Here is a 13,500-nt window from a genome sequence, read left to right as displayed (position 1 = left end):
TCCTTTATTCCTGAACGAGGCCACCCACACAAAGGCTTAATGGGCTTTAATTTATTTGCATTAACTTCACACCTTTGGTTAATTCATCTTAACTTTCTTGTGTTGCCTCCTGTGAACAAGCAATTAATGCTGTAAAATCCACATGTGTGCTTCGGTTGTCTTTAAATTTGCTGTACCTTGCAAGTAGTGCTGGTGGTCCAAATTTGCTCATACAAGTAAGGGAGATCCAATACCCTTTATATAAAGCTAAATTTTTCAAATAGACTCATTCTTCCACTGGCTTTTGGCCTGTTTGGGGACCTGAGGTTTAAACTATGAGTCTCTGATCCTGCTAGAACTGTTTTTTACTCACCCAGGATTTATCTCAGCTAGCATAGCAGGAGAGTCAAGTCCATGGGTGACTGGTGCCACCTTAGTCAGAGGGGGCACGTGGCCCCCCCCCCAGCAACCAGTCAGTGACTGGGGGGGTTCTCCCATGGCCAATCGCACCAATGGGGGGGTCACACTCCCCAGTCAGTGCTCACGGGGGGGGCACTGGTGCTCCCACCTGCCCCCTATCCATTGTCTGAGTTGCGAGCATGGCTGGTCAGGGGGTGCACTGGCATTCTCAGGGGGTACATGTGGACCCCTGTGCACCCCCAGTGCATCACCACTAGTCAAGTCAGCCCTGGGTAGAGCCTGAGTATCTGGAGGAGATATAAGGGGTCAGACTAGTGAAGTGGGTGTTGAACTCAGTGGGTGAATTGAGCCTAGGTTTCTCAACTCTCTGGTCCTAATCTCTGAACCATCCTTCCTCTTATGCCATCTCATCCCACTCTCTCAACTCTCTCCCACTGCCCACTTGCTGCACAATATCTGGCCCTTTCTTCAAAGACATGTACCCCTACTCCATGTTGTTTCTTTTACTGGCTGTCTTCTCTTCCCAACTATACCTGTCTTGTCCTGTAGAGGACTGTAGAAGATGGAGAACCAGGTTGTGCTAGACCAGGGGTGTCAAATATATGGCCTGCAGTGCTCCATCATCAAGTTCTATCCATCTCATCTGACCTACCAGACCTGACATCCCTGTGCTAGACAGACAAAGATTATGAAATGGAAGAGCAGTGAAAAAGCCAACATGGAGGCAATGTATTTTTTTAGCAAGGATAATCAGTGCTCAGGAATAAAAGAAGGAATTGTACCTAGGGCTACTGAGAATTTTTTTATAACTGCCCCAAAACATTGTTAATGTAGTGTCAAATTTCCTTAATGGTGTCTCATGCCACATCAGACTGTGGCTGCTGGCTAACCTACACCTTTGAAAACAAGGAACAAAAATTCAAAGAGCACACTAACCCACACTGGAGCATGAACTCTGTTCTCTTTCAGCAATTCCTCACTGTGCCAGAAGAACACTTGTCTGCAGTGTACCCTTATAGATGCTACAGAACATTTCAGGGGCAGTGTGCACTGTTGGTGAACGTCTGCACCTCTTTGCTACAGGAAAAAATGGGTTTAGATCAGGCTTAGCAAAGTGGAGTTGCCTGCACCAATATACTGAGCTTCTAACATGAAAACTACCCAGACTTGCTGCAAGTTACCTCAGCTTCATCCTTGCCTCAGAAATCCATTCAGAGATACTATCTTTATTTTTCTTTCAGTTAGCCTTTAAAGATCGGTAATATGTGCCACCAAGCTGCTGACACTGTGTATGGCACAATAATCTCTGCAGAAATGACCTACAAAATGCAGCACTGAAGTGAAGTGTACTTGATTCTCTGAAGTATATATGAACCTTTCATGGTACCACAGTGCCACCCTGCTCCATATTCCTTTTATGATTCAGAACAGTTGCACTTCAAAAAGGCTACTAGAGTGCATGCAGATAAGTGGTGAAATTCAGATTTATGGAGCTGCTTAGGAAATAATATGTAACCCTTTGACCAGGCACAGGTAGGCAGCAAAAACGGCCGGGTTCACATTTCAGGGTACCCCATAAATTATACCTGTGGCTCAAGGCCCCACCCAGAAATCTGGGAACTCTAATTTGCTCAGGTAAGACATATAAACAAAACAAAAAATAACCCTCCTTGAAAGCAGTGTAAACACAAAACCCAAATTTATTACAAAGAATTTTTTTTAAAAGCAAAAGAAAACATTAAATAAAGTTTGAAAATAATATTAACTACAAAGCAAAGTCTATAGCCTTCACCCATATCCAGGCAGTCTGGAACCTGGGGCTCCCCAAAGGATAGTTCTGGGGGCCTTCAACCGTACACTTGCCCTTCAGGAATGGGCTGTAGAGGGGAGTCCACACCAGAGTCCCAGGAGCTGCTCCCTGGGTTCACAGCACTGCGGGGAGCTGTTCAAGAGTATGGGTCCTTCTGCACTGCAAAGGGCTGCATTGGTCCTGGAGATGTGGTAGAGCGCTGACCTCCATTTCCGCATGTTGACTTTCAGTGGTTAACTACAGCTTTTGTCAGCATACCACACCCCAAAATTCCTAGTCCCAATCCCATCTCTGCTTGGCAGAAAACAGTGAAAGAACTCGGAGGAAAGGTCAGGCCTATCTTGGTTTGGACCTGAACTACAAATAGCACCCAACCACACTGCTTGGTTGGGACATAAACTACAAAAGGGACAAAAGGAGGCCCAGGCCTATCTCACTGGGCCTGGACTGGGCAGCAAAAAGCCAGCCAGACCTATACTGCACCAAGGCCTGGATAGACAACAAGTAATTCCAGGTTTTACCCTGGCTCAAACCATGCCAGACTTCACCCTGGCCCAAATCTGCCACCAAACATATGGCTGGGGTTTAGCCACACAGCTAGGCTGAAATGCAATAGCTGTGAAACAGAAAAAAGGGCCCAGGATCTTCTGCTTCCTCTGACCAATGAAGTCAGAGGGTTTTATATATTTTGCCCAGATACAGGCCCTGGCTTGCCAGGGCAGAACACCAGGGGCCATCTTGCCCACATGAACACACACACACTTGTAACATACAACCAAAAACACACACATTACCAAACACAACCCCAAGTGTGTGTGTTACATAATATGCACTCTTAGGACCTCTTCATTTCTATTAATTATATGATTTACAGTCACCCACCTTCAGGATGTGAACAGACATTCATTCGTAGCACTACAGAAATGGAGCATTATGTGCTCTCCCTGGCGCACGTATGACAAAGTCTCTTCAAAGGCTAGACTTTTGCTCCCCTTGCCCCAGGGGAGCCTGTCAGTGAGCCCTATCACTGGCAGCCTGTCCTCTCCAACAGGCTATAAGGAATCAGCAGCCCTTCCTGATGCTCCTGCGGTGGCAGTAGCAGCTGTTTCTACCAGGGATCCATCTGTTGCTTTCAGGTGAAGCTATTCCCACTGCCATCTCTGCAAGACCACCCACAACAACTAGTGTGTTTACAGTGGAGGCAGCTGACATCCATGACACTGCCACCAAACCCCTGTGGTACCAGCAGCTGTTTCTGCAGAAGAGCTGCAGTGGCATCCAGTCTTACCAGTGCTCCCACTGCAGCACTGCATCTGGGTGACATCATGGTTCTTTGACATCTTGCCATGTGCTCTCCCCCCCTCTTTGAGCAGGGAGGGAAAGCAAAGTACTATGGGATGCTGGGGATCCAAGGGATCCCCCCTCCAACACTTTTAGCACTACATACAACTTGATATCTGTACACTTGAATTTAATAATGCTACAAGAACATTTGTAGCAGCCAGTGAAGATTAGGCACACTTTTCTTAAAGGAAAGTGTCGCAGAGCTCTCAGGCGCCCTGCGACTGAGAGCAGAAACGGCTCGGGAGAGACCCCTAGTGATGGGAAGGAGGAAGTGCAGCTGCCAGTCACCAGGACTGCGCAGGTGCTGGTTGCCCTAGCAACCAGGGAAACCTAGAGCCAGGAAGGGGCGGAGCTTAGCCTTTCTTAAGCCCAGGCAGAAGGCCAGGAGGGCAGTTCTCCTCTGGCAGCCGAGGGAGGAGGAACTCAGCCAGAACAAAGGGGAGAACTCCAACGGCCGGAACATCCCCTGGTTCCTGCTGGGGGTTGATGTGCTCTCTCTCTGGTAGGGAGAGATTTGTATTTTGACCAGAACGGTCTAGCTTTTATGTTGTAGCCCGGGGGCTTTGCGTTTTCTGTTTTCTGTTTTCTGTTTCACCGGAGGACCGGGTGAGGCTATAAGGGGTTGGAGGAGGCCTCATAGGAGCTCCACGATAGCATGGGGTCTCCTGGCACCAGAGAGGGCGCAGCTTTGTTTGGGGGTGCATTGGCCCAGCCCCGGAGCTGGGGGGGCAGCAAGGAGCCCCGACTAGGGGGGCAGAAAGGAGCCCCGGAGCTAGGTGGGCAGTGAGAAGCCCTGAGTTAGGGGGCAGCAAAGAGCCTGAGAGTGAGGAGGGGCAGTGAGAAGCCCTGTGCTAGGGGGGCAGCGAGGAGCCCCGAGAGTGGGGAGGGGGAGTGAGGAGGGGTGGTAAGGAGACATAATAATATGGCCCGAGTCAGATCATACCAGCACCATCTGCGAGGCTTGGGCTGCGGTGTAGGGGAGGAAAAGGAGCCGCAGACAGCGCCCCCTGTCATCAGAGTGCATCAAAATGGGCAGCCTCCTGCTGATTCCAATCATCTATTAATCACAAGTAAGATCAAGGCGTGGCAGACGAGTAAGCAGGCGGTTGGTCCATTGCAGGAGGGGCTCCGAGAGTAGGACTCCTGCCACAGAAAGGTATTTTAGAAGGGAGCATCATAGGCAATGTATAGGTGGTTTGTAGGGAAACAAAGTACTTGGCTACATTACAGGTACCTTGATTAAAGTTGAAATCTCTTTAAAAATCAATTTACTTAATCTGTTGCAAAACAAAGGCCTTGTACAAACATTCAGTTTATTCTGGAGGAATCACTACTGTCCCAGCAGAAACCAATGTATACAGATTTTCAGACCTATTCTCCAAGAAGAAAAATAACCTGGGTACAACAAGGGTGAAATCACTTCCAGGAAAGTTTCTCCTGGGAAAGCATATGTCTGTACTCTGTGGCTTCTCTCAGAAGAAAACATAATCCTCTAGCATCTCCTTGCCCTCCCTTCCCCACCCCCAGCAGAGAGACAGTGTGTTGCTCACTGTACTCTGCTTCTCCAGCAGGGGGCCAAACATGCTTCCTTCACAATCCCTATATTATGCTGCAAGGAAACATAGGCTGACCATGGGCAGTCTGGGTCAGTCAATCAGAGCTACCGTATGCGCTGCTGCCATCTGTCACCTGGCAGGCTAACCTGGCTGCACAGTGTCAGCACTGCAAGCTCTCCCCTATTCAGGGCCTCAGCCTGCAGCTCTGGGTAAGTTTTTCTACCAGGAGAACAAGACTGGGAGAATTCTCCCAGATTATTTGAATGTGCATATGCAGCCAATGTGGATGATCCTTAATCAAGTTTAAACTAGATTTAAATTAAATTTAGCTAAAGCTGATTCCATGCATGATTAATCTAAATCAGTATTAACCACATTTAAATCAGACCAAGATTATCCACACTCTATTTGTATCAGTTTAACAAGGTTGTTTCCTAATAAACCTTTAGTTAGCTCTGAATATAGAAAAGGTCAGAGCTTTTTTTCTAATTTGTTTATTTTCTTGCCAGTACATTTATATATGTCCTTCCAAGTTCCACACCCATACCTTTTACTATCGGTGGAACTGTATATAATGTATGTGTATGGTCCTGTTGAACTTTAACTATAGAAGGTCTCTATTGTTGTGCTATTACCTTTAGCAATTGTACTAACAAGTTTCAAAACATAGTATACCATAATGTCACTAGTATTAGCAAATTCAGTTGACAGACCTATCTTACCAATAAAATGCCCATTATTTTGTTGATTGTTGGCACTTTGCATTCAAATCAGATTTTTACGAAGATTTAGGGGAAATGTTATGTGAATTTAAATGAGTTTAAGCTGATATTGCAGTTCATTATTGTTATAACTATTGAGATTCAGCCCCCTGAACCAATCATCTTTGTAAGAAAATGCAAATAGAAGAACTATTGTGAATGTGTGTGACAGTTAAAGAAAAAGTCTCAAACAGTTTTGGTTGCAGTTTGTGACTTAAAAATAATATAGACTTAGAGGTACAAAAACGTTTTGTGAGGAATCAGCTGAATTTGCTTTGTCTGCATTAGTTTGCAGTGTGGACACACACAGCATAGGAGATTTTTCCCATAGAATTAGAAATGGAGTTTTTTTCCATGCTGAATGGCTGTGTTGTACCAGTTAATCTATGCCTTTTGTATAGAAAGCGCTGAGCTAAAAGCCTAGACAAGTAATACACTGAACTGTAGTATTGTTTGTGTTTTGCCAGTAAAGGTTTAAAGGAGCAAAGTTAATTTTCTACCATAATGGAATTGGTTTTCAGTCTTTGTAATGCATTTGTCTTTCAGTCTGGCCTTACTGCTGTGAATGGCTTTGTCAGTGGACTCCGCTTTGTATCGTTGGCAATGGCTGGTGGCTAAAAGATCCTCAGAGACTTTATCAGAATCGACACCTCTGCTGTCTACTGTCAAAGATGGGCTGAGATACAACTTAAACAAATGGCGGGTTGTGTTTCCCAACAATGGGAGACTTCAGAAAGATTGGGAGATCGTTTCTAGGTTTTATGCTGGAAATGGGATACGGACCACAAAGTATACCTGGTTCACCTTCTTGCCCCAAAATCTCTTTGAACAGTTTCACAGGTGCACACATGCCATAATTAATTATATGATTCATTTGCTATAAATACTGACACCTGATTATTGATCTGGTCTGGATTTTTTGTTTGTTTGTTTGTTTGTTTCTCCCTTTTGCAGAAGATTGAGGGTGGAAGTGGGAAATAATCTCCTCCCCCTTTTTTGCGGTGGGTTGGTTTTTTTCATGAGAATCTAGGTGACAATTACTTAATCTTCAGACATCCATTGGAAATAAGTATTGGCTGGTTAACTAAAGAATAGGGCGCTAATTTAAAGTAAACAGATGCTAAACAAAGAAGATTACACAAATGTGTAGGCCAGGAATTTGCTTTTTTGAACCTGTGGCCTGTATCCCATAAGGATGGCAGTCAGTGCAGCCATCTATAAAAAAAAAAATTCCTTTAGAATTTAATTTAGAATGCTGTTCTTGTACTTATTGAAGAAGTCTGCCAAATTTGGGAATTATGTCATCTACTAAGGATAAAAAGCTTTTAAGAGGTTTTTGTGCTATCTGTAACATTCTATATTAAAAAATTCACTAAAACCCTATAAAATCTAAAAAAACCCAATTAAAATGTAATAGAACCATATTCAGTTCATCCATATTCTTCTGTATTGTACTTATTTGTAAGGGTTGGCCAGAGCTAGGTCGTATGTCCAGATCAGTCTTTTGCATTAAGTACTGGCTATAAAAAGGGAGACCTAGGCATGATGAATCTTGCTATGGGTACTCAATAACTGATCAAGGTAGATGAAAGCTGCCTACCCAACTCTCACTTTGAAATATCCATTTTGTAATATTACCATTAGCAGTTAAGATTCCTAACATCTGATTTCCATTTTTCTTTTTCTTTATCTAATTATTTTTAAATTAGACAAATATTTATAAATTGTTCAAAGACTATGTGAGAGTTCCACAGTCTTTGAATATGTGGTCTCAAAACTCCTTTGTTGAAAAAAATCAATTGTAGTCCCTAAATAAAATACATTTCATAGAATCATAAAAAGTTAAGGTTGGAAGGGACCTCAGGAGGTCATCTAGTCCAACCCCCTGCTCAAAGCAGGACCATCCCCAACTAGATCATCCCAGCCAAAGCTTTGTCTAGCCGGGTTATGAAAACCTCCAAGGATGGAGCTTCCATCATCTTTCTGGGTAACCTGTTCCAGTGTCTTACTACCCTCCTAGTGAAAAAATTCTTCCTAATACCTAACCTAAACTTCCCTTGCTACAACTTGAAACCATTGCTCCTTATTCTGTCATCTGCCACCACTGAGATCAATGTAGTTCCATCCTTTTTTGAACCCCGCCTTCAGGTAGCTGAAGGCTGCTATTAAGACCCCTCTAAGTCTCCTCTTCTCTAGACTAAATAAGGCCAGTTTATTCAGTCTTTCCTTATAAGTCATGTGCCCCAGCCTTCTCACCATTTTCATTGGGCTCTCTCCAATTTGTCCACTTCCATCCCCGTAGTTGGGGGCCCAAAACTGAACACAGTGCCCCAAATACCAGTGGGTGCAGCTATATGTAGTGATTTAAGGTGCTTTATGCAATGAAGGTGAGGGCTTAGCCTTGGATCAGGGGAGCCGAGGAGAGAGCTGAGTCCCCACCTGCATTGCACCTAGCCTGCTGGGGCTGAGCCACACAGAGCCCCCAAGAACTAACGCCACCTCTCCCACCCACGGTGTCCAGCAAGGAGGCTGAGTGCTTGCCCAGGACAGAGGTCAGTGGAGCAGGGAAAGCCATTCTAGGTGCTGGGGGCAGATGCAGTCCCAACCTGTTTGCTGTCCAGGGCGGGAGCCCCAGCATGGGCATCTAAGTGCACCTGAATCCCAGGCAGGGACCTGCAGGGCTGCACTTCCTGGCCAGCAAACCTGCCCCAAGGGAGAGGCATAGGGAAGCTAGCAAAGGCCCTACCCGGCTGCACTGTCCCTTTCCCCTTCAGGGCGTCATGGGAGGAGGAAGGCCTTCCCTTGTGCTTTGACAGGAGCCATCATGCTTCCTACCCCCTCTGCCAACTTACTGCACACTGACAGGGACTGCTCACTCACCACATCTTCTTCTTGCTGGCAGTTGGCAGCAGCATGGGGCCCCACAGGTCCCAGCCTGCTGTTATCCAACACTGGGAAGGCAGGAACACTGGAAGGGAGTTAGACCCTGGGCTGGGACCAAGACCAGGGCTGAGCCCAGGGCCAGGCTGACTGCATCCAGGGGTACTGGAGGCTTCCACCCCGTCAGCTGGCAGTGGGCTACACTGCCATAGGCTTCCAGTGGCTGTCCAAGGTGCTGACGAGGGAGGCTGCCCAGCAAGTCGCATTAAGGTGCCTTAGGTGTTCACACCTAAATCGCCTTAATGCACCTTAGGCTAAGGCACATTAAGTTTAGGCACACATAAATTCATGTGTAGACATGCCCAGTGTGACCACAATGGCAGGAATTAGAGGAGCTATTAAGGAAACAGTTTAATATTTTTAGATTAAAGAAATTCACATTAAAATTAATCTAATCTCACTACTCTATAATAGTTAGAATTGGCAAAATTAAATTAGTTATATCTCACAGAATCCACTACAGGAAGTATGGAGACCTCACTGTTTAGTAATAAAATAATTAATTGTTGGGGAAGGAAGGATTTGGAAAATAATTTGAGAAAAGAAATGTTTATTTAAACAACAGATGATGTAAATCAGGAAAAGATGCATTTAATTAATTCCTGTTTTTCATTTCCTTTTGACATTCTCAGGTTGGCTAATCTCTATTTCCTCTTTCTGGTGGTCCTAAACTGGTTCCCACAAGTAGAAGTTTTCCACAGGGAGATCACTATGCTACCTTTGTGTGTGGTACTGCTACTAATTGCGATTAAGGATGGCATTGAAGACTACAAGAGATACAAATTTGATAAAACAGTAAACTCCTCTAAAACCAAAGTATATGATAAGTAAGTAGAATAAAATAGGTTTTTTCCCTATATTATCTATTACAATCTATCCTATTTTGTTTTACAATAATTTTATCCCATTTGAGCAAAGGAAATTAAATTATTAAGTTTGGAAAAAGTTATTCTGCCTTCAAGTATTAAGATATAGAGCTATGAATAAAATTTTAGTGTCACATATGTCCCTTGTAACTATCGTAAGTGGGTAATCTTATTTTGGCACACAGGAAGCGTACCCTGATACAATACTTTTCATTCAAACTTTCAAATTTCTGAAACAGCAAAAGCATCAGAGCACCTTAGTAAGCAAGCAAAGGTTCTGTTGGAAAGATGGAGGATATTATACTCATTGATGAAATGCAGCCAGATGGAATGAAACTTTGCAGCTTTTTAACTAAACAGAACAACATTACTTAGGCATTATATTGAAGCAGGAAGTGAAGAATTGTGCGTGTCACAGAAACCATCAGAAGAAATGTCCATAAGGAGGGTGTATTCAAGATGGAACATGTCCAGGACATCCAAGTGAAGACCACATTTCTGCCAAAAAGTGCAGTGGTATTTCCATGACCATGTTTGTTCGATATTGCTGTGTTTCATTTTAATGTCTGTGCTTTCAAAAATTCGACACCTGTGAACTGTACGCTGACGTATGTATTCATTCAAGACTGACTCATAAGGAAGAGATTTTTTTCTTCTACCTTAGTCACCTGTAATACCTCCTGCAGTACAACATGTAGGTCAGTGGTTTTCAACCTTTTAAGCCACCCCTCATTAGACTTGAGACACCAGCTCTTCGCTTTCACTCATTTTTTTCACTACAGAAAAATAATAGAGCGATTCTGCTGTTGCACAGAACTCAGAAAGACCATAATAGCTCAGAATGCTTTCAATACTATTAATTCCTATTCAAAATTCCTAGGTTTATCTTGTGAATTGTGTTTTCATACCTAAGAGTGCTACCATTGTGTGGTACTCCACAGCACCTTTGAAAGGATCTCAAGGCACCCCAGAGTGCTACAGCACACTGGTTGAGGATCTCTGACCTAGGTACTTGTCAGAGGTCCATTGTCCAAGTATTAACCCAAATAAACCCCAGGTAGCTCTCCACATCTGATAGGACTGGAAGGGAAAATAGTCAACTTGCTTTTAAAAAGAGGAATTTACATGCAAGTTCTTCTGTCAAGAGAGATTTTTTTTTCCTTGCTTCACTTGAAGCCTGTATCTCTAGAGATAAAAGCAAACAGGAGATAAGAGCAGTTACATGATTTGAGGTCTATATCCAACTGAAGGTATCGGTAATTTTCCATCGACTTCAGTCGAGTCAGAATTTTGCCTACAACCTTTGACCGGTTTTACTGGGAATAATTTTACCTACCAATAATTTTACAAAGTGTGTTTCAGAAAAGCTTGAAAAGAATTAGGTGTATGTATTTTTGTTCTATAACAAAATAAGGAAGTTTATCTGCAAAAAAAATAATTTGCTGGCAAATTGCTCAGAGTAGGATGTCCAGTGATACATGAATATGCATATAAAATATTTAAGGAGTGCTATTGTTATCAGTGACCTGCAACTAGGCAGTCTCTAGGATCCAGAGTCAGCCTGTTTTACAGATGGGTGCTACCTGCCTGTGTGATGTCTGTATTTCAACAGGTATCATTTTCAATTAAATGAAAGACAGTAGTCAGATCAGGGAAACTTAGCTCCACACTTCACTGCTTTTCAGTTAGTCTGGCATTTGTAACCACCATAACTTATTTATTGTACTTAAAGCTAAGGGGAAGTACGATGACAATGAATGGTTCTCTACGCTGCTTCTCTTGGAAGATCATAAGGAAAAAACTTTTTTTCAAGAAAGCATGCTGCCAGCATGTTGCTTCAGATTCTGAAACACAAAATGAGGAGCTGGAGAAGAGGGGGAAAGAAAGGAAAAGAAATAAGAAAAATAAAACTGTGCGGATGATTGTCTCCAACTTGCCCTTCGAAAGCAACATGTGGAAAGAGAACCCAAATAGGTATTATGACTCTAATATAATTAAGACCACCAAGTACACCATCCTCTCATTCATCCCAAAGAATATAGTTGAGCAGTTTCACCGCTTTGCCAATATATATTTTGTGGCCATTGCCTCACTGAATTTTGTGCCAGTGGTTAATGCTTTTCAACCAGCAGTTTCTTTGATCCCAAGCTGTATTATAATGGCCATTACCGCAGTGAAAGATGCCTGGGAGGACTTCCGGAGATACAAATCAGACAAAGAGATCAACAGTATGGGCTGCCTCATTTTTAGGAAGTAAGTAAATCCTGTAGTTTTTATGCATGTGCCAAAATTTGGATGGAATTGTGGGGGTTTTTACGGAAGAGTCTAAATGAATCAAAAATTGTTGGTAAGTGACAGTTTTTGGATAAAACATTTGCATTATAGAAATTAAGGAGACACCAGTTTTACTTGAATTGAAGTTTCAGTCACTGAGGAAAAGTTCTAGTTGTTTGAAGCTCAGTAATAAATCAATGGTATTTAATTATCATCTTCATCTTTAAGACATTAACTTTATATGGGTCTTAGGTGCCTCGGTATCTTTGTTAGGTGCCTTGGGGCATTTGTGGGATTTCAAAAAATCCCTAGCACCTTCAATGTAATTCTTAAAGGGGCATACCTGCATTGTTTGATGTCCGAATTGTTTTAAGAATTTGGCTGTTAGAATTTTTTTTAAGTTACTCTAAAGTATTGAGGCTAATGTGTACAGCAGTTTTATTAGTCAAATTAGTTGGATGCAGTTTGAAAGTGTCTCATGTCCTCTTGCTTTTGGAGGGTTTTTTAATGTAAATGTTTAAAAATTCTTTACAAACAGCAACCACTCTCAAAATGAAGTAGAAAATGACTTCTTACTGATCATAATACCGCATTCATGAGGAAAGAGAAACATCTTCCCAGTATTCTTGAACAAAGTTCCTTAGGCCTAAAATTAATCAACAGCACTTACATAGTATCAGCAACGATGGGTTTCAGATGTGCTAAGCTCAGAGAAGTTTGCCAATTGCTATTTATTTCCTATGCAGGTATGTCTGTAAATTACAAGACTTGCAGTTTAGTCCATTTTTATTTTCAGACCGTTTTGCTTAAACAGGAATTAATACATTTGTGTATACACTAGTTTAGATATGTCAAAAAATAGTACCAATACTTGTTTCTAAGAACTGAATTGAGGTGATCAGCCTGCCAGAATGACTAATGAAAACAAAAATGCCCTCAGCTTGGGACAGTATCTGATTCTATAACAAAAATGTTTCTCTTTTCTCCCACCAAGATCTCATTTCTAGGATCCCAGTTTTATGGATTGCCTGCATCACTGTTTCTTTCCTTCAAGCCATAACTTAGTTTGTATTTTCAAGCTTAAGAAAATAATGTGTTTTATCCGTGATGATGGAAATATCATGGTGACCTATAGTACTAAATGACACCTTAACAGGTAAAGGACTGATATACAAGATTATACAAGATAGATAGATAAATATATCTATATAGATATATAGTTATATATTCCCTCACTGGAGAGGAAAGATGCAAGATTCCTCTACCAATCCCTACAATAGATAGACAGACAGGCAAGTGGCAACAGTGCCCGCTCACCGCCCCTCCCCGCACCAGCTGGGCAAGTGACGGCAGCACCTGCCCACCCCACCTCCCCATACCAGCTGGCAAGTGGCTGCAGGGCAGAGCCCCCACTCCCAGTGCTGATGCAGGCACAGCAATGCTGGGAGCAAGGGCTATTCCCTGCTGCCACTTTCCCAGTTGGGGCTGGGGGGGCAGAGATCACACAATGCAGGCGTGGCTTGCTTGGGGTGGAAAGGGGGAAGTGGCAG

The 13,500-nt window shown here is 43.1% G+C and overlaps 1 protein-coding gene across 2 annotated transcripts in view; it reads left to right on the top strand.

Moving 5' to 3' along the window:
• ATP10B (ATPase phospholipid transporting 10B (putative)) overlaps positions 1–13,500 on the top strand; it is a 237,458-nt gene that overhangs the window by 136,240 nt on the left and 87,718 nt on the right. The window contains exons 3-4 of one of the 2 annotated variants that reach the window (XM_090064914.1): positions 6,417–6,710; positions 9,443–9,637. In XM_090064914.1, the coding sequence (XP_089921040.1) occupies positions 6,436–6,710; positions 9,443–9,637 (470 nt within the window). In that variant the 5' untranslated portion in view covers positions 6,417–6,435. Of the gene's footprint in view, positions 1–6,416; positions 6,711–9,442; positions 9,638–11,043; positions 11,930–13,500 lie in introns of those variants that run through there. The other variant, XM_090064915.1, reaches the window with a different exon arrangement.

This window comes from Crocodylus siamensis, chromosome 10 (assembly GCF_052110815.1).
Source record: "Crocodylus siamensis isolate JL-2025a chromosome 10, ASM5211081v1, whole genome shotgun sequence".
In the NCBI taxonomy this organism is placed as follows: domain Eukaryota; kingdom Metazoa; phylum Chordata; order Crocodylia; family Crocodylidae; genus Crocodylus; species Crocodylus siamensis.
The sequence above is the reverse complement of the archived record's forward strand: the minus strand, read 5'-3'. Positions and strand labels throughout refer to the sequence as shown.